A 26,454-nucleotide genomic window follows, 5' to 3' on the forward strand; every position below is an offset into this window, starting at 1 on the left:
CTTGGACAGAGCAGCCTGGCAGGCTTCCAGACTATGGGGTCACAGAGTGTCAGACATGACTTAGTGACTAAACCACCAACATGTATGACTTAGTGAAAAACTGTATGTAAATTTTCTTTTTTTCCCAAAACCTTAATGAATTTACCCACAACTAAATTAACTAGTTATAACTCAATTTAGAATTAGGATAATTTATCATTTTGTTGATATGCTTTGATTTTCCCATGACTGAACATGCATTAACTATAATAACTATTAAAAATAAAGTCCCTTGGACTGTAAGGAGATCCAACCAGTGCACCCTAAAGGAAATCAGTCCTGAATATTCACTGGAAGGACTGATATTGAAGCTGAAACTCCAATACTTTGGCCACCTGATGTGAAGAACTAACTCATCTGAAAAGACCCTGATGCTGGGAAAGACTGAAGGGAGGAGGAGAAGGAGACGGCAAAGGATGAGCTGGTTGGATGGCATCACCCACTCAATGGACATGAGTTTGAGTAGACTCCGGGAGTTGGTGATGGACAGGGAGGCCTGGCGTGGTGCAGTTCATGGGGTCACAAAGAGTTGGACACGACTGAGCGACTGAAGTGAACTGAATATAATTTTTCCTCAAATCAGCCCTAATCTTTATTTCCTCAATGACAATTGTGGAAAGACACCTATGACACCACAGTACCTGCTCATTAGCTTCAGGTTCTTGAGAAACCCTTCAGCTTGTGACTCCACAGTCTGTAACTTACACACTTCCATGTCCCTCCAGCTTTCAAGCACAGATACCTACCATTAGATAAGAGAATGTAAGCATTTTAAAACTAAAACTATTTTCAAGCTGTGAAAGCAAACATTCTAAATCCCTTTCAAGTTTCTCCTTAAATGACATGTGATCAGAAGAGTGACCAGAATTTAATTATCATTTCTCTCAAGTGAATCTGAACTAAAACTTTTCAGACTTCTCTGGTGGTCCAATGGTCAATGCTGGGGACACAGGTTTGATCCGTGGGTTTTGTGAAGGTTCCACATGCCTTGGGGCAACTGGGCCTGTGCCCCACAACTGCTGAGCCTGTGTGCTGCAACTCCTGAAACCCAAACTTGCAAAGCCTGTGTTCCCCAACAAGAGACACCCCTGCTTGCTGCAACTAGAGAAAGCCCACATGCAGCAAGTAAGACTCAGCACAGCCCCAAATTAATTAATTAAAAAAAACTTCAGGATTTGAAAATAGAATAATAAAGTAATAGTAAAATTATATTCCTAGAGTGATACTTTCTTAGATATGAAACTTTCCACAAGGCTTACTGCTCAAGCCATACAGGCGCACAGAGCTAGGTTACCTGAAAGTATTACCTGGTGTGCATAATCTAAGGTCCTGACCATGGCAAGCAGACGGCCAGGACCCTGCCGAACAGCGTCAAGGCCGCACCTACGGAATTGACAGGCCTGGGAAGCAGAGTCATGGTTGCCGAGTGGGAGTCTGGCACCAGCACATAACAGGGTGCTACTGCACAGCTCAGGTTAAGTTATGATCAGCACGGCTAAGTGTTGAGAACATTAGAGTCTGGCTCTCCACACGAGCCACTGGCCATCTGTGTGAAAATCACTGCATAAATGCAGACTGGCCTTGCTTTAACTCAGGTGTCAGTAATCTTGCCAGGGCCCACTAGGCAAAACTGCTTGCTAAATGGTAGAAAATGGGAACTGAATGACTTGGGGACAGAGATGCAGGAAAAGGGTCCACAAAGCAGAAGTAAAAACTGGGACTCTTTTCCTTCCTTCCTTTAGAAAAGCAGCTGCATGGCTGACATTTCTTTTAAAGACCCATGTTTACAGACTGCATAAGCTAAGCTCTTCCTTATGTTTCTAAAATAATTGTAGACACATTTACTAATAAATAACATTTACGTTGCAAATTAGAAAAACAAAGGCAACCATGTTTCAGGAATTCAATAGAATATAGCCAGAGATAATTATTTTTGTCTCAGTAGTTTTTCAAATTGTATACTGACTTTAGTATATATTCTTCCAGAGGGAGGAAAGAGATTATATATTCTTAGTAAGTATATTATTTCCAAGTTCCTTTTCCAGCACTGGCAAATAGGTTTTATGGTTGACTACTTCATGGTACATCACTTGATTAAATATGATGAAGCCATTGAAAGTACAGAGCATTGAAAATGACTGAATTGTGTTAAATAAGGAAAGCTGGTCACAAAACCTGGTGTACACTCTATCGTAAGATAAGCATAAAGCTAAAAAATTTAAAAGTTATAGGCAAGGAGGGGGTGGTTGTCTCAGGGAGGCAGGATTATGATTGAAAGGACACCCCTCAGCCTCCACACTTCCCAGCAATGTTGTCCTGCCTCGTGTAATTAAATGCAGAGTAAACAATGACACCCTGCTGTATCCGTCAGTCACCGAGTACCCTGGACTCACCTCTGCATCCACAGCCCTTTGAAGACTCTCTTCATAATGCTCTTTCCCTTTCTTTATACTCTCTTCTATTTTCATTTTCTCATTTGTAAATGTATCACTGCAAATATTAAAGAAAACAAAAAAACTTACTGGAAAAAAACACAACCAGTGAGCTCACAAAGGGTGAAGTCACGTTAGCTCTGAAGTCACACCACAAACAGATAACAGAACATCTTCCAGAGAAACTTCTTGCCCAACATTTGGCTATTTAATACAAGACTCATATGTGCTCTCTGCAAACGATCAAAGGAAGATGAGACATTAAAAGTAAGCTATTTGGTGGGAATGCTGAGAAATGGGTCCCCCATTTTTATGAAGTTAGGTGAAGTTTAATCTGATTATGTTAATAAATTTTACATACTGGCTTCCAGTATGTAGAAACATTATTTGCAGTAATAAAGATTAAAAGGAAAACTTTTTATAGGTTCATAATAAACATTCTTTAATAATTCTTTAATTGTAGAGCAATGAACTACCATATAATAGTTGAGACTGTTATTTCAAGCAACACAAGTTTTTAAAATACATTTTTAGTTCCAGGTTAATTCAAAGGAAGAGTAATGAACAATGCTAAATTCAGGACTTTTTATACTGACAATGTGAAATTAAAGTAGAAAACATCATAAAATAAAAATACTTAAAGAATAGATTTATTTAAATATTAATATAAATAAAACAAGTTTTTAAAAAGGAACATTTAAAAGCAACATATAAGCAAAAATATATCTGGATGTCTAAATGTATTTAGACTGTGCCTCTGATATTAAGAATATAGAAAGATGTAAAAATAAATTTAAGCTTAATTTGCCTGATTTCAAGGGACTGATCCAGAAGTAATTCAAGTGCCTTTTCCTTTCCATCGTTTTCCTGGGTATACCTACAAAAGCATAATCACCAAGTTTCAATCAATTTTCAAAGATTTTTAAAAACACAATCTCACAGAGTAAATTCTACATCCATGTAAACATTTCTTGATTTCTTTACATCTCATTTCTAGTATCTTCTAAATAGGCAAAGAATTTGGGTCCTTCTCCTTTTTGAAAAATTTCACTTCTACACCTGGGGGGCAGATCGCCTTTTCTTCATTCTATATCGTGTGTCTGCAGGACAGACCCTGTCTTATTCCTCTGTCAGGAGCAGTTCCATCCAGGTGGTTCAACATAAGACAGAGGAATAAGGTGTTGGGTCATCATCAGTGTAATACAGGTTCTCACTCAAAATGAAAACAGCCTTCTATTTTTTAAGACAGAACCTAAAGTCCAATTACACACACACACACATATGCATGCACACAGTAGGATAATTCTTCAAAACAAAGTGTATAAATTTTTGAGTCTTAATAAGTAATGCCCTGTACCAAGAGGGTTCTGCCTCTTTCATGCTCTCCTCCACAACTTCTTAGTCATCTCTACTGGCTGAAAACCAGTTTCCACAAACTACCAGTTTAAATGCCATTTCACTTCTTTTGTAAAACAGTTCCTCTAAGTTTTCAATACTGGGTAGCTTTTCATGGAATTTCTGCCTTCCTTCAACAATTATCGCTGACGTGTATCGCTGTACCAACCATGAGCTCCTCATGACCATTCATTTCTTAATGAATATTAACTGTGATCTAAAGCGTAGAAAAATCAATGAAATAACCTCATACACCTTTGTGGTTCTCTAAGAGACCCAAAAAGTTTTAAGATCTAAATATTAAAATTTAGCTTTTTTTGGAAAGTGCAAAAAGCATAAAGAAGCCTATAGCCTATCTTTAAACTGCAACAGAAAAAGGCAAAGAAATACACTAATGAAGTGAAAAGACAATAAAAAGATTATTCCTCAGCACAAATGATTTTTATGACAGCACAGAAAATATTTTTCTTATCAACAGTCTCAGTCTCATTTACTTTGTCTAGTTTGATAGTATGTCTGAACTCAACATATGAAAAAATTAAAATATAAATACTCCAGAATTTGAGTAAAAATTAAGACTGTACTTGCTCAAACAGTAAGAGGTAAAAAGCTTTTTACATTTCCATAAATATGTTCTTCTAATGAAACTACTTTGAGCAAAATCAAAACTACATGACATATGCAGTATTTTCCATTTCATCATGCTTTATACATGACTACCTAAAAACTGTCCAAAGGTAAGGTTAGAAATACTCATAATGAAATTCATCTGATCACAGGGCACAGCAAGTGGACAAAACATAAATGCCCTGAACAGTGAGTGTGGGCAGTGCAGCCCCCAGAGAACCATGCCTCCCCTTACTCATGCCCTTCAATCTGGACCAGGCCTGCAACTTGCCCGAAACAACAAAATGTGGCAGAAGTGATGCTGAAGGTTCCAGGCCTAAAGCTTCAGAGGGCCTGGCAGCTTCCACCTGTGTACTCGTGGAAGCTCTTAGCCACCACACAGGAGGTATGGCTACTGTGCTGGAGATAAAAATCAGATGAAGAAGTCCCGTGGAGAGGAAGAAGCCCTGAAACTGCATAGAGAGAAAGAGGCCAAAATGGTTCAGCCAACTTCCAGCTAAACGCAGCCACAGGGGGAACCACTGAAAAGACCAGCAGCAGGGTGGCCCAGCCAAGACAGCCCAGAATGCAAGATCCGGATCAAGTAAAAATTAATTTAAGCCAACAAGCTTCAGGTATTCTGTTCAACAGTAGGTAGCAATTAAGCTGAGGAGTCATACGATTATTTAGGGAAACAGGGGTTAGCAATAGATAGCAGAGAATCTTAAAACAAACCTAGCCCATCTGACAACTGCCTGAATGTATTAATATTACTGAATCCTTTGTATTATAGGACCAAATTTTACTAATTTAAAGATTCAGGGTGGAAGTAATAAATAAAATGATCACCACAGAATCTTGGTGCTGGAAAGAACTGTAGATCTAGACAACTCCCCTCATTTTACTACAAAGAAAATGGGTCAAAGATAATGTTCAGAGAAAGAGGTGGTGTTCAGAAGTTCTACTTTTATTTATGTATAAATATGAGAGGTTTAGAAAAAGCTGTAGGTGAGATAATTCTCAACAGATGTTCTTCAGAATGAAATGAGAAGTGTCTAAAATTTTCACTTTATTTGATAGTCTGAAACTGAATACCAAAAAGGATAAAATAACCCAAAATATACCCAAATTAAAAATAAATGAAAATCATTGTCTTTTAAGTGTTACTTACATTTCTCTGGCATTTAACACCCTCCTCATTTTCTTCTTCAGTGTCTTTAGTCTTTCTTGGATTTCTTTTTTCTCCTGTTCCCATTTTTTAATTTCCTTGTTCAAATCTTCAAGGAACCAATCTAGCTCTGTCTTTGAGATCTAAAAACATTTTAGAAAGTATCTAAATAAATGGGAAGATTTACTTTTTTTTCTTTTTAAAGAGCCTGAGAGACTAGTGTTGCGGTGGTGAACTAGCTTAACCAATGACTACATTTCCTCGGAACACACACTCAGGAGCTGGCTGTATGAGCTACCCCAGCCGAGCCTGGGACATGAAGTCACACAACACACAGCCTCAGCCCTCAAACGAGGAGGGGCAGAGACATGGCAGATGCTCTGGTACTCGAGAAGGGACTCTCCAAACTACTGCCATTTGATCTCTGTCTTCAGAGATGGGGCTATCACACGGAGAATGAATTCCAAGTAGTGGGCATGGAGAGGCAGAAGGTTAGAAGAGAAAGGCATATCTGTATGGAATAGTACAAGGTGGATGTTAGGACCTCAGGCGCCTGGGGCACCTTGGGGTAAAATGATCACGGGCCTTGTGAGCAACGCTGAGGAGTGTGGACCTCATCCTGCAGACAACAGGAAGCCTTCAGCAGGGTTGAGAGATGATGAGATTCTTATTTCAGAAAAATAACTGAAAGACCTAGAGGTAGATCAGGGGTAAGAGGGTACATGAAGGTTAGACCAGAACAGCAGCTTTCTCATTTTCTTGACTTTCTCTGATACTTTCTTACTGTGATCCACAACAGCAGACACATTTTAATCATGATCCCCAGCATTATATACATACATGTATGCATCTACACACACAGAGAGCTAAAAACACTGCCTTAGTTTTTGAGATGTTTTCCTATATTTCTATTCTATTATTAATAACAATTTTAGTCAGCATCATTAAACTGACTTCACAGCCCATTAGGAATTATAACCTTTAATGTCAAATACTCTATATTAGAAGAAGATAAAATCTCACTGCAGTAGCCCAGGTGAGAGACAATGAGGATGACAGAGGTAACTAAAGGGATGATAAAAAGAAATAAAGGACACTTTAGAAGACTAGGATGGATAAGAAGACCGTGTGTCCATGTGGGTATGTGATGTAAAGCGGAAGGTGACAGAATCTCTACCCTGGATGAATAACTAAATAAAATTCTATTAACAAAACAGGAGACTATGGAAGATATACAGGAGAGAAATCAACCTAGATATGTATTTTTAAATAAATTTGAGTAAACAATAAAATATATAAAAGAACTCAGTAATTCTGAACCTGCAATCATTTTGATGGGACAGAAGTTTATAGGTGTCTGACAAAGACTATACATCCAAGGAATAAAATACTAAATTGAAATAACAAATAACCACCTTTCAACACAACCAGAGAAAGGAGTAACGTATTTCTAACTCTTGTTGGTTTACACATCTGCCAACAGGCTCCTCTAGCATAGGTTAGCACACCGAAGTCAGGTGTGTTTTGCTTCCCAAACAACCTTTCCCAACACGGGAAACTCCCACCTATTAACATACTACAATTTCAAAGTCCATTCACCAGTTCATTGGCTGTAACTTGGAATGCACTTTCCCCATAGAAAGTTATAACAGAAACATCAGTTAAACAGCCAACATTTCTCTTCCAAGAAGCTCTCAGTTCCATTTGTAAGCCGAACAAAATGAGGTCTACAGTGTTAAAGAGGGCACATTCCCAGACCATGAGTCTATTAAACTGAGGAAGAAATAAATCTCCACTGGGGTGCTGAGGCAGAGCACGCGATGCTGGAGAGACAAAGAGGAAAGCGAAGGCTACCCTCTGAGACAGGTTTGGAGAAATTCATGTCCACCTTCACAGCCTCCCGCCTTCCTTCTGGCACTCAGTTCCACCCACCGGGGGCCCTTCCTTCCTCAGCACCCTCGAGTTTGGACTCCTGACTTAAGCACCCCCCAGTCAAGGGCCTGCCAGGCACACTTCCACGTCTCTCTTCTCCTTCCTTTTCAATCTCTCACCCCAAGTGCGCCTGATGGCAGCAATGTGCTACAAAGACCCACTTCGACTCACCTGGAAGTAGTCACACTTCACTCTTTAGCTTAAGTGATTCTCTAATCTACACGGGGTCGGCGTGCATGTTTTATTTGGCAAGTCCAATACTTGTTTGCTTTTTAAAATATAAATGTGTTATCTCTGCTTGGTGATAAAGGCCATGGGGCTGAGATACTTGTTAGAATTTCAGGCCATGTGACAAAGAGAAATGAAACGCTGTATCTTGAGGCTCTGGGTGGCCAGGTACACCATCACCTGAGACATAGCCTTCTCTGTCAGCTACCTTAAGTAAGGACTGCCTTTTGAAACTTCTTCTGAACCTACGAATTCTCTATAAGTTTTATGCCAGTTTTTTCGAAAGGTCATCTCTTCAATGTTAGCAGACAGGTTGTGCACATGCCTGTAAATGCCAGTCATTTATAAATAAAATATACTCTGGACTACTATTTCTAACAATTACTGTGTGAGTGAGAACGGAACAATATTTACAAGAAACAAAAAAGAAGTTTAAACTTTAATATTTTCTAGTTTGAAATTCTACTAGCATCAACGATTGCTTAATGGTATCTCAATTTCATTTTTGCTTTAGGGAGCCTTTCATGTCCCACCTCTGACCAGGTTCCCTATAATCTGACCTTCCTGCTTAGGCTTAGAATGTGGCCAGGTCACCGAGGACAAGGGTTCAGCTACAGAAACTCAGGGTCTCCTCCTTCAGAGAGGACAGGGTACCCTGGAGCCAAGCTACACAGATTCCCTGGGAAATAACAGCTTCTAGTCAAAACGGGAACCAACTTAGAACATTCCACCCTCATCAGCTTTAGACACTTTAGGGTTTTGGATGTTCCTGGCAGGTAGATTCAACATCGTGAATGTACCTCTGACCAGCCCAGGTCCTTCATGAATTTCAAGTCCTGCCTCAGGAGTAGGTTGGACTTCAGCGGCCTTGAGATGTGCAGGCCAACTGTCCTTAGGCAGAAGAGGTTCAACAGTTCGGTGACATTTCCTCCAGCCTGGGGACAGTTCAACTCACACTTTCCTTGCTGCAACCTTGCTGATCTTGAATTTGCTGAGTCACTACTGTGACGGAGGTGACCACCATGCCTACCGGGCCTCATGAAGAGGGTGCGACATAAAAGTCCTGGAAGATCAGCACAGAGCCTGGCACTTAAGGAGCATCCAATATAAACATCTGTCAAATGAAAGAATGAGTGCTACCCTCCACTACATACTAGCAGTAAATAAAGCAACAGTCATCACAGAACATACAGGCCTGACGACCTTTCCCTAGGCTGCTGAAATATGGAGACACCATTCACTAAACTCAGTTCTTTAGGGGCCCAGTACACACTGTTGGGGAGCACTGGCGGAGCTCCTAGTCTGCACACTCAGATCCAAGGACGGCCAAGAAACAGTCCTCAGTCTCAGGGGGGTCATAGATCGGTGGGGGAAGTATGCATAAAAGATAATTACTATACCATACACAAAAAATTAACTCAAAGTGAATCACAGGTCTAAGTGGAGGAGCTAAAACTATAAAACTCTATAGCTCATAGGAGTAAATATTGCTGACCTTGGGTTTGACAGTGGTTTCTCAGCTATGACATCAAAAGGATAAGAAACAAAAGAAAAATGAGAGAAACTTGAACTACACTGAAAACTTAGAACTTGTGTGTTGCAAATGGTGACATCAAGAAAGTGAAAAGACAGTGCACAGAATGGGGCACAGGAGAAATAAATCTGCAAATATGGGAAGATGAGAGAAAATATTTCTAAATCATATATAAGAAATTTGTACCTAGAATACATATATATAAAAGTGTGTGTGTGTGTATATAGACTCTTAATTCAATATAAAAAAACAAAAAATCCAATTAATAAGTGGGCAAAGGATTAAAACACATTTCTCGCACTTTCCAAATATATAAAAATAGACATAAAACACATATAAAATACTCAACACCATTAGCCTTTGGGGAAACACAAATCAAAACTACAATGAGAAACCACTTTACACCCATTAGAAGAGCTAAAATAAAAAAGATGGATGATAGAAAGTGTTAATGAGAACACAGAAAGATTGGATCCCTCACACACCTGGTGGGAATATAAAATGGTGCAGCTGTTTTAGAATAGTCTGGTAGTTTCTCAAACTCTTAAATATGGAGTTAACAGATTACCTAGCATTTCCACTCCTAGGTATACATCCAAAAGAAATGAAAACATGTGTCCACACAAAAACTTGTACTCAAGATATTCATGTTATTTGTAACAGCCAAAAAATGAAAAGAATTCAAATGTTCATTTACAGATGAATGGGTTAATAAAATGTGATACAGCATATGATGGAATATTATTCAGCAGTAAAAAGGAATGAAGCACTGATCCATGTTACATGGACCATTGTACTTGGGTAGACCTTGAAAACGTTAAGCTAAGTGAAAGAAGGTGCTCACAAAAGACCATGTATAATATGCCATTTATATAAAACACCCAGAATAGGCAAATCCACAGAGTCAATTAGTGGTTGCCAAGGGCTGAGGGAGGGAGGAGAACAGGGAGTGACTGGCAGTGATTAGACTTCTTTTGGGGTGATAAAAACGTTCTAAACGTGGATTACAGAGATGGCTACACAACTCTGTGCTTATACTGGACACACTGACTACATAGTTTAAACAGGTGAATTTTATGGCATGTGAACTACATCTCAATAATGATGTTAACAAAATGATAATTACGGTCTAATACAGTGAGGTGGTCATTATCACTACTGCATTAACAAAGGCCTCTAACCAAGGCTGAGGTTCTGTCAGTGACTGCTTCCTCCACAAAGTGATGCCTGAGTTGGGCCCAAAGATAAGGGGTGAGCCAGGCACAGGGATGGAGAAGGCCCTTGAGGCAGAAGGACCAGTGCTGGGAAGAGGTTTAGAAGTGAAGAAACCACACCACAAGCTCCACTACCCTTTAAGGGTAGAGGACAATGCAGAGTGCCAGCAGAGAAGAAGGCTGGAGATGGAGCAGGCACCAACCACAGGGGGGTTTCAAGCCCGAGGTGACTGCTGAGTGTTCACGCATTACCGGCACTGACCTGCTGTGGCAGAGCGATGGCACACACAGCCCATCCTGCACCCTCCCCACATCTACAGCCTCTGTCGGGGGACCCTGGAGTTCCCTCCACTCAGGAGGCGAGCCTTTCCCCGCCCCTTGAACCTCGGCTGGCTATGGGACTTGCTTTGTCTGGTGGGTTATCAGCAGGGCTGGTTCTTGCTTGCCCTTGGACTCATGCTGGAAGATGAAAGACACACGGGACAGATGGAGCTGCCCCTGCTGAGGCCACTGTAGATCGGTCTATAGCCAGATGACCCCAATACGTGAGCAAGCACAGCCAAGAACAGCAGAGCCCTAGCTGATCCAAAGGTGAGGCCGTCCAGCCAAGCTCAATCAGGATTGGCTAACCCGCAGACGCACATGTGATATTTATTGTTATATGTCACTGAGGTTTTTACTTAGCATTACTATGGCATCAGTTAACTGATACACTGCTCACGAAGTGCTGGGAAATGTTTCTCAACTGGTTGTGGAACAGACCTTCTCTTAATGGATCTGGAGCCTGACATTCACCACCTGTTCTGCTTACTACTGGTGCAACTTGGAGCAAGACACCTTAGTGAGTCCAGCCTCCATTTCCTCATCAGCAAAATGGAGACAATGCTACATACCGGAACACTAGTGCACTAAAGTGCTTTCAGATTTAATAAAATAATATAGCTAAAACCTTTATGACTGAGTACAGCACATAACCCGAGCTCCATAAATGTTAGATTAGAAAAAAGCTGAACTTGGCAAGGACCGTGACTGAATAGGACCACACCTCTCTGCAGATGTGGGCTGAGGAAGTTTTGGTAGGCAGGAACCCAAGATTCTGTTGAAACAGCACAAAGTTTCAGATTCTACTCCATCAATTCATCTAGGCCAAAATTATTTTGACTGTTTTAAGAGTCAATGCTAACTAAATACCCTTCTTAGCTATAAGCAAATCTCATTAAAGCACCTTAAGAACATATGACCTTCAAAAGATGGGGAGTGACTGCCTAGTGGGAATACAGCTTCTTTTTGGACTGATGAAAACAACTCTGGCATTAGATGGTGGTGGTGATTATATGACATGGTGAATATATTGAAAACAACTGAACTGTATACTTTATATAAAGGTTAAATGTGAACTTTTACCTTAATAAAACAAAAAAGATGGCTTCTCTGGTGGTCCAGTGGTTAAGAATCGCCTTGCAATGCAGGGGACACTGGTTTGACCCCTGGTCCAGGAAGACCTGACATACCTTGAGGCAACTAGGTCTGTGTGCCACAAATAATGAGCCTGTGCTCTGGTGCTCAGGAACCACAACTACTGGAGCCCTCGTTCCGCAACAAGAGAAGCCACTATAATGAGAAGCCCACGTACCACAACTAGAAAGTAGTCCCCGTTTGCTGCAACTAAAGAAAGCCCGTGCAGCAATGAAGACCCAGTATAGTAAAAATAAATAAATAAAGAATTTTTAAGAGAGAGAGAACATATGCCCCTGAGCAATACGGCAACCCAGTTATGACCTATCAGTTCTAAGTTCAGTTCATTTTAGTCGCTCAGTCGTATCTGACTCTTTGCGACCCCATGGACTGCAGCACCCCAGGCCTCCCTGTTCCTTAGGTTGTATAATATATACCTAAGGAACTCAGGTGAACAATTTATCCTGAAAGCAAACATTTTGCATGGAAAGTCCAATAACCTAACAGGTCTGCAATTTGAGGGACAAAATAATGGCCCTTCTTAAAAAATGGACTGACTACTCTTAAGCACAATCCCATGGAACTAGGTCCAGAGTCTCAGCAAAGTTAAGAAGCAGGGTAAGAGCCCAAGCCCACTGGTCAAAGCCGCTGCTTGCTCACAGCCCTCCTCCCTGGGTGCTCATTTACTGTACATTTCTTGGTCCCGTGTACAAAGCGGTCTTGATGAACTGCACAAACACAGTGCAGTCAAACCAGGAGCTTATAAAGCTGGAGAAGCCTCTACCAGAAAGAAAGGAGCCTCACTCACCAGAAAGTGAAATGTGAAAGTGAAAGTCACTCAGTCGTGTCCATCTCTTTGCAACCCCATGGACTCTATAGTCCGTGGAATTCTCCAGGCCAAAATACTGGAGTGGGTAGCCTTTCCCGTCTCCAGGGGATCTTCCCAACTCAGGGATTGAACTCAGGTCTCCCTGCCCTGGCAGTTGAGCCACAAGGGAAGTCCAAGAATACTGGAGTGGGTAGCCTATCCCTTCTCCAGCGGATCTTCCCGACCCAGGGTCTCCTGCATTGCAGGCAGATTCTTTACCAAGTGAGCTATCAGGGAAGCCCTCACTCACCAGATGACCACCTCAAATCAAGTGGTTGTGTCTGCATCTGTCTGCATCACTTAATTGGGTGGACACAGGCATTCTCATACAGGTTTATTAAAACTGAATTTTCCTGACACAATACGAAGTTCACAAAAATGTTTTGTTTTGTTAAGCCCCCCAAGTAGCTTATCCAAATTAGTGTTCTATGAGTCTCTGTGAAAGGGTTTATTTTTGTTCATTTTCCCCTCTTCTTAATCAGGAAGATTTCATTCAACTGGGCAACTGAGCAGAAAGGCTGGTTCCTTCTAATTTTTCAAATCTCCCCAGTCTCATCCCAAGTGAAAACATGGACTAAGGAGTGTTATAACAGTCACCTCTACAAACCAACCCTTTTCTTCTGGGTATACTCAACAAATGTTTATTATTGATTAAGGTCCCACAGCTAATTTTTTTCTATTTAATATGTGACCTCAGCTAATGACTCAGACTTCTGGCACAAATTCTTCCTTTCTTAAACGGACTAACAGACCCTTTTTACCTCTGTACAAAGACTTCAGTTTTTACAACCTAATTAAACAATAGGCAGAAGATCTGAATAGACATTTTTCCAAAAAAAACATTAGGATGGCCAACAGGCACATAAAAAGATGCTCAATATTACTCTTCATGAGAGAAATGCAAATCAAAACCACAATGAGGACTTCCCTGGCAGTACAGTGGATGAGAATCCACCTGCTAACGCAGGGGACGTGGGTTCAGTTTCTGGTCCAGGACGATTCCACATGCCACAGAGCGACTACACAACGCCTGCGCCTAGAGCCAGTGCGCTGCAGCGAGAGGCCACACAGCGAGAAGCCGGCACGCCGCAGCGCAGAGGGGCCCCTGCTCTCCACATCCAGAGCGAGCCCATGTGCGGCAAGGAAGACCTAGTGTGGCCAAAAGTAAATAAAACAAGTCTGAACATTAAAAAAGAGTAAGAATCTAACCCTATAAAATGGGAGCAATTATTACCCAAACTACAGAACCAAGGCAGAGATGTTAAACAAACACCACACACACCAGTCTGCCCAGGAACAGAACTAGTGTATAACTAAGCCTGGATCTGAGCCCAGTCAGTCTGTCTCCAGGCCTCACATGTGGAACCTCTAGTGCTACATGACTACTCTCACTATAAAGAATTTAACTTGGAACTTACCAGGAAATAGTTTTAATCAAGGAAACCAAGTTATAGATAAATGAAAATTCAGAATCACAGCCCTTTTCTTACATGACAACTTGTAGAGGTTGTAAAACACTGCAAATAAAAACACTGTCACTTTAACGTCATAAAAAAATGTGAAATAGGCAACAGTGAGAAAGAATCCTTTGTTTAGCCAACAATGCAGTAGCTCAGCTAACTGAGGCTACACAAGCACAATTCTCTGAATGATACCATGTGCTATTAAAAAGAGGTTTCAGACAGGATTACCTTATTTTCTTCGATGTTCCTTTTCAACTTTTCTTCCAAGTCCTTGGTTTCTTCTGAGCCCTTGACATTGTTCTGTTCATAATATTCACATGCTCCCTTAAGTTGCTCTTGTAAAACCTGGTACTCCTTTTCAATCTGTGAAATACCCCCCTACAAATATGATACAAAATTACCTATCAAAAGTAGTTTTAAAAGTCTAATTCTGATCTTGTTCTGAAATGTCTCTTCAGATAAACAAGAGGATATAAGGCAGATGAAAATTTACAAGGAAAATGTCACAATAATTCAAGAATTTAAAACCCCTTACATTGTTTAGCAAAGTCAGCTCTTTTTTTAAAAAGTTATTCATATTACTGGAATTCATAAGGAAACTTTCCAATATGCACCATAATTAGCTCTGAATATTTGTTTTAGAAGGGTTCAGTATTAAATAGTCTGATATGACTGTCATCCTCCGCAATTAACATCAAGAACTATCTACTGGCCCTAAGAACCGCAAATATTATGCATGCATTAGATATGAATAGGACCTATTAGTTTTGGCCCTACTTTTATAGCGTTTCAAATAGACGGTTGCTGATTATTTTTAAAAGATGACTTAAATTATTATCAAGAAATTATTTTCAGTTATGTAACTGTCTCCTGGACAGCTTTAAAAAAAGCAAACAGAAGTCATACTGTACTGTGAAATGCTGGCAAGCAACGAGCAGCATTTATGTATTTGTAAGCCTTTCATCCTGCTGAGGCGGGCAGCAGTCACACAGTTGTTGTGAATGGAACACATGTCAGATGCTGGCAGCTCCTCTCAGCTGCAGCCAACTGCTCTGCCCAGCTACGAGGGCACCGGCAGCCAGGCTTGGGAATCTAAGCCAGGTGCACACACCTGGCCCACCTTTCCCATCCCCTGCACCTCTTACAGCACGTTAGCATTTCCCAAGTGTACAAAGGCAGGGAATTGAGGTTCTGAAATTCTGTTCATTGTCAGAAAACTGTGAACTATGGCCAAGCTGACCATACACACCAGTCTGCTGTTTTCATCGTCCAGAAAGTTCGGCCCTATGAATACAGTCCATGTTTAAATAATCAGCAGTAAGAATCTGCCTGCCAATGCAGGAGACGCATGTTCAATCCCTGAGTCGGGAAGACCCCATGGAGTAGGAAATGGCACTCCAGTACGCTTGCCTGAGAAATCCCGTGGAGAGAGGAGCCATGGGGTTACACGAGAGTCAGACATCACTTGGTGACTCAACAACAAGGCTTATTTTATGACGTTTTATAAGGAATAACTCGTTTCAAAATAGTTCTAAGTTCATTATTCCCATTTAGTTAAAGTAATGAAAATTAAACCTTCTAACAGTTTAATACAGCTCTGACTCACCTGTTGTGACTCAAAAGGACCATATGGTTCAGTATTGACTTCTTGATGTGTCATATTCCAAGACACCTTCGGGGGCAAAACAAGCACATTCAATCTGTCTCAAAGGCTCTAGTAAAATAAATCCATCATTTGATAACATTTTGAAACATGTCCATAATTTTTTCAAGGGTTTTATTTTTTTGTCAGTTTAGATAACATTCTATGCTTTCTACAAATGTTTGTAACAGGAAAGAGTATCATTTGGAATTGGTAAAAGTGAAAATGATTTTGGTTCATTACTCAACATAATTTTTCAAAGCCTTCTAGCAAGCTTTTAAAAAACTTAATGAGTAGGAGGATAACCAATAAGGGCTTCATGCATTCATGCCTTATTAAGGTTAACTACAGAGAAACCTTATTCTTGAGACTGTTAGGAAGGAACATTTATTCATATCCCTTGTTTCTCTCCATCTGGTTGTGCCCTATATCTCCCTCACTCCCCCGCTGGTTTGACAGGAGAAACTGGGCATGTGCAGCCCTGACTCTCTTCTTTTTTCTCTTTCTCTTGGGAGCTGCCCGTGCAGAGAGCACATTTTTCCTGTTCCTCTTCCTTGCACTGTCTTGGGGGCAAGCACCCAAGTTGGAAAGCCTTCTAGTCCAGCACTGCTGTGAACGATGGGGGAAGCTGCTAAGTCATGGGCTTCAGTCTTGGGACAGACACTCTCTAGAGAAAAGAACCACATCATCCTACTGCACTTTTATTAATTATCAAGGCGGTGCTTTGGCTCCATCTGCTGATTCTACTGCTTTATGTCCCAACTGGTGCAAAACTTGGATAGGACAGAGGGTATTACTTACTACACTCCAAAATTCCTTCTGGCATTACCTGTCATGCCCTAAAAAAGGGTTCATAAAGTCCATTATTTTACAGGATTTTAGTAAATATAAGGGCAATGAAAAATGAAGAGGAAAACTTAACTTTGATATTAAGATGACTTTCTCACTGTGGTCTTACCTGTACAGCAACCACTTGTGTACATGGAATATGTGTTACTTCATCTGTGCTTTCCGGATTTACTTCCCACGTGGCAGAATCTCCACAGCGGTCATCGTTTCTGCTAGCCTTACTCTGGGCAGTATCAGCACTATCCGAGCTGTACTCTGACTTCACCGGTGTTTCCAAAGAGTCCTCAAGGGTCTGTGTTTCGGAGGCCATCTGGCTAGCAGGGGCATTCTCAGCACTGAAATGATGAGACTCAAAGTGCAGCTCCGTTATGTCACTTGCTACAAAAGACGGCACCATGGGTACTGGTCTCTGCAGGTGATACTCAGCAGGAACGCTGGCCAGAGGGGTGTAAATGCTATACTGGGGCAAAGTCGGTAACACGCTGATGAAGGCTGGTGGTGTCTGGGTGATGTCAAACCCCCGAAAGGGAAGGTATGTACAGTATCCTGTGACCAGCTGGGGTCGAGGCCAATAGGTCGCTTTCACTTCCTCAGGAACTGGTTTGGGAGAATTAGAGGAGACTGGCTTGTAACCAGTCTCCTCAGAAACTGGCCTGGGAGAATCAGAAGACACCCCTTTGGGCTTCTCATCCTCAGAAACTGATCTGGAAGAATTATCAGAAACTGGTTTTGGCTTCCCAGTGTCACGAGCTGATTGGGGAGAACTGGCAGATGCAGGCTGAGGCCTCACATCCTCGGAAGCTGGTGCTGAAGGTACCTCAGACACTGGTTTAGACATTACATCTGGTTTAAATTCCCTAGCAGTTGGATTCAGTGGTAGTTTAACTCGTAAATACTCTCCTGTTTTTGAAATTTCTTCTACTTTTGTCTTAATGTTTTTCTTCTTTCTCTTTTTCTTGAGCCGTAACGCGACTTTCTTCAACGCAATACAGTTGTCAATCACAACAAAACGAGGACACCCCAGGAGAAACGCTTTCAAACCTCCTGCTTTTTCTAGTAGCTGTCGTGTTTCTTCCGGGAAGAACTCATACTCTTCAGAAAACATCTTGTTATTCATGTCCAAGGGACCGTGTTCCTCCAACAACTGAGAGAAATAGCTAGGCAAAAAAATTTACATATGTTATTATAAGGAAGCACTTACACACGGTTTTCTGAAAAAAATATTTCTCAAAAATTTCCCCAAAGCAAAATACTATTTCTAACTGACCTGAACACCTCCTCAACAAACATATTATACTCACATTAAATCTGAGAAAGGCTACCTGTAATCAATGATACTATAAACAAAAGTTAAGTTTACTCCTCAGAAAATAATCCTTTAAAAGATATTTTTTGTAGAGAAAAAAAAAAGACTAAAAAGTTATTTTTTATAAGCTGTGATTAAATAATTATTCAAAATACATACATATATATTTTTAATACTTGCTTTTGGATTTTTAAAAAAAATATTTATTTATTTGGCTACCCTCAGTCTTAGTTGCGGCAAGTGAGATCTTTATTTGTAGCATGTGGATCTAGCTCCCTGACCAGGGATCAAACCCACGCCTCCTGCAATAGAAGTGCAGAGAATCACTGGACTGCCAGGGAAGTCTCTGTAATATGTTTTCATGTATCTGCTGGCCATCTATATGTCTTCTTTGGGAAAATGTTTATTTGAATCTTCTGTCCACTTCTAAACTGAACTTTTTTTTTTTTTTTTTTGCTACTGAGTTGCCTCAGTTCTTCATACATTTTGGGTATTAGCTCCTTATCAGATATATGATTTGCAAATATGTGTATACATATTTTCATAATTGAATGATGTGTCTTAAACGATCCTTGATGGACTGCCATAGTGCCCGTGCATGTCACTGTCAGCACGGGGCCAAGGGGTAGAAATGGGAAAAATATTTCAGAAAGCATCCCCATCCTAGTGCTCTAGGTGTGCCCCTCTGAAAAACCACTATTTTCTACACGCTCCTGATTCCTTTCTCTTTTTTAAAAGAAGTAGATTAAAGATCAGGACCCAATTTCCTCTTTCTTGGAAGAAAGCATGACAAGTAAGCAAGAACCACATGTTCTTTCTGGTAGGCAAAAACTGACAGGGAGAAAAAACATGATTCTTATTTCACAAAGTTATTTTTATTTGCAACACACTGTGATTCAACCTGTGATCAATTTCACTCTCCTGCTATCTGTAAGCTACATGCTGGGATCACATCTTCTACTTTCTTTTTGAAACCTTCCACCTTAACTGGTTAGTAAATCTTGACTCATTAACACTACTAAAGAACTGTTATGAAAAACTAAATGCAGAATACCATATACTACCTGCATTGCAGATACACTATCTGCAACGTATAATACCATATACTATAACAGTATATAATACCATATACTGTCTGAATGCAGAATACCATATACTTCAACTATCTGTATTATAAAACATTAGAAGGAAGGGGGTCACTGAAAACAAATCAATCCAATTCCCTACTTTAAAGTGAAATATTTAAGTGAAGAAAGAAAGCAGTTATCACAATATTCTTAACACCATATATATTACGCTTTCTACTCTACATTCTTTTCAGATACAAAAGTTTAGTTTCATTTTTCTTTTACCCATTGGCCAATTAAAATATCATCTTTAAGCCAATCATCATTAATGTTTATTTTTGAAAATTCAAAGAAAGAATTAAGTTCTGAGGTGTGACTTCCTGTAACTTCCCAACTTTCTCCTATTATAAGATATAAACTCCATTTCAAAATACACAAACAAATCAAACTCTTTTTTTCTCATAAAGTTACTTAATTTCTTCCCACTTAAAAAGGTACTGTAGTCTCTAAGAAGCAAACTCCTGAAAACTACAGTTTAGCTTCAGTTTAGATGCTTGAAGCAAAGTCTAGCATGTTTTAAGAAATACTAGTATGGTCCCCTGGAGAAGGAAATGGCTACCCACTCCAGTACTCTTGCCTGGAGAACCCCAGGGACAGATGAGCCTGGCGGGCTATAGTCCATGGGGTCGCAAAAGGTCGGACACAACTGAGTGACTGAACAACAATAACAGTGTAGTTTTACAGCTGATTCCAGGTTGTCATCCAGTTCTCTGAGAATATGATTTGTTCAGCACTTCAACTCTGAAGAAAAACTATGAAGAGGGATCCAAGAGCATATAACTAAATTGAAGAGGAATAATGCAACCAAGAAAAATAGAAAAAATAACCAAATTACAGATGAGTGATGGGTTTTCCAGGAATTCGCTTACAAATTAATTTTCTATTGCAGATCTCGGCCCCTCATCATCTTTTCCTAAAGAAAGCATCATGTACTACTTATTAATCCCAAGCTTTTTAAAAAAAAAAAAAAAAAGGGCAAATGCTTTTTAGATTTTCCTGAACTCTATTACTGTATCCACCCCCCTCAGACTTGACTTTAGTGTTAATTTTTTTCTTCTTCTTCTTTTTTTAAATTTCTTTTTTTTTTTGGCCACACAGCATGTGGGATCTTAGGTCCCTGACCAAGGATCACACCTGTGCCCCTGCAGAGTCCTAACTTTACTGAACCACTAGGGAAGTTTCCTGGTGTTAATTTCACATTCATATTTTCAAGCCAAAAGTAATTCAGCCCAAACTTTCTTAGAAGGAAAAGTCTATTTCTCTTTTCCTAGATGAATGTCGGGAGGTCAAGGTTTCAGCAGAACACAGAGATACAGGGTTCTGTATCTGTACTACCACCCCAGCTGGACAGCTCTCTCAGCAGTAGTCACCAGATCCTGGTATCCCTTCCCAGTGAAGGGTAATACTTCACCAAGTCACATTAAGTGTCACCAGGCTTAGGAGACACCAAACTACAATATCATATCAACGGAAAGACAATGAAAGCAAATAATCATACCATTCCTTGTCAAATATATACTGTGGAATTTATAATAAAAGATTATGGCTGGAAGCTTCATTTATCATTCCTATCCTAGGACAGTTTTGGAAATACAAAGAATCTACATTAGCAGCTCAAACTGACAACTAATAAACATTAGGGTTCTAAAAAAATTTTTAATAGTTAAAAATGTCCGATTAACTTTGTGTAATACATGACCAAAGCCATACTTTTCCTCCCCAGAGTTTGTGAGCCAAACACAGATTCTTTTAATAAATAGAAAGGGACACAAATTTAAAACAACTTAAGATCTTTTACTGGCAACCTCAACGTAACAGTTGTAGGAACGTTAAGACACTTACTCGTACAGAGTTGAACATTTTTGTTTTGGGTTTATGTCCCACAGCTTCTTATTCCGGACAATATACTCATTACTGTGCTGTTCATACAGAGCTTCAAATTCTTCTACATCCTGCCGAAGGTGATCGGGCACTACAAAGGGGCCCGCAGAATTTAAACTGCGTTTGCTGATAAAACAAAAACACAAATGATTTTCTCGTGAATAATAAACTTCTACATGACCCAGAATAACATTTAAATTGGAATAAAGATAATGTATTATTCAACTTTTGGATGCAAAAACATACTACCAGAGAATTTAATGCAGAAAAGTTAACTTTCCACAACTTTAGTCAAGAGATTCCTGAGTACTAAGTTCTTTTATTAATAATTATCAAGAGTAATTTCTTTAAAGTCTTCTGGTTTAGAAAAAAAAATCAATGTTGTATTAATTATAACGTGTTAAAAAGCAAAATGAAAGGTTTTATCACAATGGTGATCAATTTAAGTTAAAGTGAGATTGAGACTGGTGAAAAGTACTTCAAGTTTTTTTGTTTTTTAAAGAGCATAAGATTCTAGCACTCTGCAAAGCTGGAGCAGTGCTGAGTGTGGGCTCTAAACAGGATTGCTGGCTTAAACTCTGGCTCTGCTGTGTATCACAGCCAACTGCACTGTGCCTGTGTTTCCTTCTGTGTAAAATGCATGTAACAGTATTTATCTCTAAGAAAGAAGAATGGATTAGATGAGTTTATATAGACATAAAAAGCTCTTAAAACAGCACCTGGTACATAAGTGCTATCAAAATATAGGCTCTTATTATTTAAACTTAAAACAATTCCCCCATTCAAAGAGTCCACGAAAATATGCAAAACAATTGTTACTACAACTCATTTAAGAAACGGGGGGGGGGGGGGGGGGGGGGAAACGTTTGTGGCTCTTTGGTCCATAATGGAATATGATATAAAAAACTTACTTGCTACTCACTAGTTTTATTTCTTGTATCTACCTGTCTCTTGAAAACTCAGTTTCAACAACCAGATACACTGGAAATTGCTACTTAAGGCTGAACCATAACATCACATACAGCCTCCAAAATATCTTCCTACTAATTATCAACAGGACATTCTCTTCATTGAACATTTTAAAGAGTATTTTCTAGGATTTTCAACAGTATCCTATACATATAAGTTCTCAACCTTATCAAATGAATGTTATCAACCCTCTGATTTTAACAGTTTATATCAATTCTTAACACCGACAGCCTACACTATATAAATCAACCACAATGGGTCACATAAGGTTGTTATAACAGATTCATGTCTTGAGGCAGAGAAGTTAGGGAAATAAAAGACAAGTTTAAAGGACAACAGATTAATGTACCTTTTAAGTTAAAATAAAAGCAAAAATTCTCAGACTGTGCTTACATATAGTCTTCACCTGAAGTGACAGTCTCAATGTTTGGTGTGACTGAAGGTGTTCCAGATCCAACTAACATAGGCTGGTTTAAAAAACAAAAATGACAATGATTTTCCACATTTACCACTAAAACTGATGAATGTTTATATAACTATGCACAAAAATTGCCAATATATATGACTTATCTTATGACCAACCTAGATAGCATATTAAAAAGCAGAGACATTACTTTGCCAACAAAGGTCCATCTAGTCAAGGCTATGGTTTTTCCAGTGGTCATGTATGGATGTGAGCGTTGGACTGTGAAGAAAGCTGAGCGCCGAAGAATTGATGCTTTTGAACTGTGGTGTTGGAGAAGACTCTTGAGAGTCCCTTGGACTGCAAGGAGATCCAACCAGTCCATCTTAAAGGATATCAGTCCTGGGTGTTCTCTGGAAGGACTGAGGCTGAAGCTGAAACTCCAATACTCTAGCCACCTGATGCGAAGAGTTGACTCATTGGAAAAGACCCTGATGCTGGGAGGGAGCGGGGGCAGGAGGAGAATGGGACGACAGAGGATGAGATGGCTGGATGGCATCACCAACTCGACGGACATGAGTTTGAGTAAACTCTGGGACTTGGTGATGGACAAGGAGGCCTGGTGTGCTGTGATTCATGGGGTCGCAAAGAGTCGGACATGACTGAGCGACTGAACTGAACTGACTGATGACTTATCTAAATTTTCTTGTGAACAGGAACATAACATTAATTAAATTTTAAACAGCCAAAAATAGGCACAAGCTAAGAGTTAGTTTCTAACACTCCAAAAATTTTTAAACTATCACTGTGGAAACTCTCATTTTAGATAAACTACAGACATATAATCAAAGATAAAAACAAAAGTTGTATTGGAACTTATAAGCTACTCTTATCCACCCCTAATTTTCAACCCCTGCCTCCCATTTGATTCTGCAAATGTGTGATAGCCATTAAGACCCTACCTTAAGACTTAAAAGTAATGTCCCAGTCATCTCACGGGCTTGAAGCAGAGCTTTAGGTGAGCGGAAGGAAGGAATCTATCAATTCTGAGACTCTGTCATGATGGTTAGTATTTATCTTTTTTTTTTAAAGTCTTTATTGAATTTGTTATAATACTGGCTCCTGTTGTTTATGTTCTGGTGTTTTTTGGCCACAAGGCATGTGGGATCTTAGCTGACCATCCAGAGATTGAATCCCTACCCTAGGCACTGGAAAGTGAAGGCTTAACCACTGGACCACCAGGGAAGTCTCAGCATTTTTACTTTAAATATTTAGGTAATAATTCCATTAATTAATAATAATACGCATCATGTCTTGTAATACAGATAATGACACAAGGGCACAGGGAAGTCAATTTGCCCAAGGTCACAGAGATAATAAAAATAATAATTGGTAGAACCAAGGTTAAGAACCCAGATCTCCCTGATCTCAAAGCAGCCTTGGCCACACTGAGGAACAGCCATACAAAGTGCTACATTACGACAATTTCACTAGGAAATACCTAGAAAATGGAAAGGATAATAAAGAGTCTCTATTAAGAATTACTTACATACAACATGAAACTTAAACTTCCTCAAAATGCAGAAAACTGGCAAAACATCTTTAGAGCCTAGAAAGTCTTTCTCTACAAAGTTCTTCAAAATATCCTAAGAACTAGTTAATTCTTATTTATAAACTCAATTAAGAATTAATACAGAAAATATTCCATACCTTTGAATCTTTTGGCTTCTTTTTCTTGCCTTTGTTTTTTATCTTGGTAGAATTAAACTAAAAAGCAAAAAAAAAAAAAAAATTATTGAACACTCAAATAATAGTATTATGAAGCTACCATACATAATAAAGATACCATTCTGATTTTCATAGACTAGTCCTAAGTTCAAGTACATAAAATGTTTACCAAAAATTAACACTTTAGTGTGTTAAGCCCCACTGTTTCGATTTATAATAGAAAATAAGAAAAATACTAAATGACACCTAATGCTATATAACTAAAATTAATCATTCCAACTTAAGGTGCTGGTACTCATGTTCAACAAGGTTTATGTCATTTCAAGTAATTAATGAGACCTACAAAGTAATTGCAGCTATGAGCTTATCATATTTTAATGACTTTCCTTTACTAAGCAAACTAGACATTCTGCACTTGGCCAGACACCAGGGAACCAACAGTGAAGTTAGAAGCAGCGTCTAACTTCCCATAGGGTTATGTCATCTGTGCTTCCAGTTAGCCAGATAGGATCTGACTGAACAAAGACAAAATTTTAAGTACAGACAACTTGATCCTAAAAAAATCATTAAACAAGTATTTCTGTTCAAAAACTGCCACAAACTAATTAAGGAAGACAACTCTGGAATTATTTTAACTTTTTAAGCTCAACTGTAAGCCATTCAAAGTCCATTTGTTTTCCTTCAGAACAAAACATAATTTTAATCATTACAAGGTAACATTTCATTTTTATGCCATCAGATGACTCAAGAACTCCTTTCCTATTTCTATGATTAACATTCATTAGTTGTGAACATTTATGGACACTGTCTAATTTAAGCTGCAGAGTGTGCTGACTGTTGTTCCAAGAGGAAGACTGGGATTACCCTTTCTAAGAAAATTGTCATGTTATCCAGAAGTCCTCCAGATTTGGTTCTGGAGTGCCTCCTGGGATGTAAACAAACACCGGGTCCTCCCTCTCCTCCTTCGGCTGAAACAAGTTAGAATAAAACACTGAAAATGATGAAATAACTTACTGGCACGTCACCACTGTCCTGTTTCCTTAATACAGTGCAGCGGCTATCTGTGAGAAGACACATGGTATTGTAAGGAAATGAAAAGCTCACATTGCCGTACGACACAACAAGTCCTTAAAGAAAACCACCCCAGATACTACTAATATCCACTATGTCCTACTCCTTATTTGGTTTTGTCACAAGTTTAGTTTAGAAACCAAGAGCAAACTGGCTGACTCAGTAGAAAACCAACTACTAAGAATCACGAAACTTCAATCCAACTCAGTACAACTTGAGTTTTTTCTAGACACCAAACTCTACATATGCTAGGTGCTGGGAATACAGAAATGTATAGAAACGTCCCTGCCATCAATAAGCTCATGTTCTGCAAACTACACAGAGAGGCAAACACCACAGCCCAGTGTGCTAAAGGCCACAGTAAATGCAGTGGAAACAAAGCTGACAGAGTAACGAAGTCTTCAAGGGGAGCAGCCCAAGGAGGGGTCAGGGAGGGCTGTGGGGAACAGAGGACTTGAGATGAACCAGCAAGAGGCGGGGGTGTGAGCAGGGACAGCACAAGGCACGTTTGGGCGCAGCAGGAAGTGAGGGGCACAGTCAGAGGGGAGACGGGAGCACGCTGCTGAGCCCAGACAGACACCGTGACCTCAACCTGCAGGCAAAAGGAAGCAAGTGCTTCCCACAAAATACTTAAAGTGGATCAGACAGGTGTTCTAGAAGGGTCAGCAGGAGCAGCGTGAGAGAAAGGTTTGGAGTGGGAGGGTCAGAGGCATGGAGACCAGTTGGAGACTACTGAGATCATGGAAAGGTTATTAAGATCCTGGCCTAGGGAAGTAGAGATAGACAGGGAAGGGCAGATCAAGAATATAGCTTACTTGACTTGGAAACAAACTAGATAAAGGGTAAAAGGCAAGAGGAAGGGTCGAGACCAATTTTAGCGTTTCCTGCTTGAAAACAATATGTAAAGCACTATCATCTTGAGATATCTCATGTGGCTTAAGCCATTCCAACAGGGAGACATGCACACGGGATCCAAAAAGAGTTTGGGTCTCCCAATTATCACAGCACTGGTGATGTTATTGACCACTCTTAATTTATAAGATAAGTGGATTTTGAAAAGTTTTTAACCAATATAATCGTTCCTTTAAATGAAAGGAGATAAAATTGAAAATGTTGGGGTAAGTGTGAGAGGCAGAGGTAGTGG

The 26,454-nt window shown here is 39.8% G+C and overlaps 1 protein-coding gene across 10 annotated transcripts in view; it reads right to left on the minus strand.

Annotated features, from left to right (window-relative positions):
• Positions 1–26,454, minus strand: part of TTC3 (tetratricopeptide repeat domain 3) — a 124,734-nt gene that overhangs the window by 13,698 nt on the left and 84,582 nt on the right. For all 10 annotated transcript variants that reach the window (XM_043875204.1, XM_043875211.1, XM_043875202.1 and 7 more), the window contains 11 exons: positions 25,254–25,300; positions 24,222–24,278; positions 22,502–22,575; positions 21,101–21,265; positions 16,935–17,982; positions 15,941–16,006; positions 14,563–14,712; positions 5,644–5,783; positions 3,280–3,348; positions 2,433–2,529; positions 681–781 (listed from right to left, as the gene is read on the minus strand). In XM_043875204.1, coding sequence (XP_043731139.1) covers positions 681–781; positions 2,433–2,529; positions 3,280–3,348; positions 5,644–5,783; positions 14,563–14,712; positions 15,941–16,006; positions 16,935–17,982; positions 21,101–21,265; positions 22,502–22,575; positions 24,222–24,278; positions 25,254–25,300 — 2,014 coding nt within the window. The remainder of the gene's footprint in view (positions 1–680; positions 782–2,432; positions 2,530–3,279; positions 3,349–5,643; positions 5,784–14,562; positions 14,713–15,940; positions 16,007–16,934; positions 17,983–21,100; positions 21,266–22,501; positions 22,576–24,221; positions 24,279–25,253; positions 25,301–26,454) is intronic.

This window comes from Cervus elaphus, chromosome 19 (assembly GCF_910594005.1).
Source record: "Cervus elaphus chromosome 19, mCerEla1.1, whole genome shotgun sequence".
Lineage (NCBI taxonomy): Eukaryota > Metazoa > Chordata > Mammalia > Artiodactyla > Cervidae > Cervus > Cervus elaphus.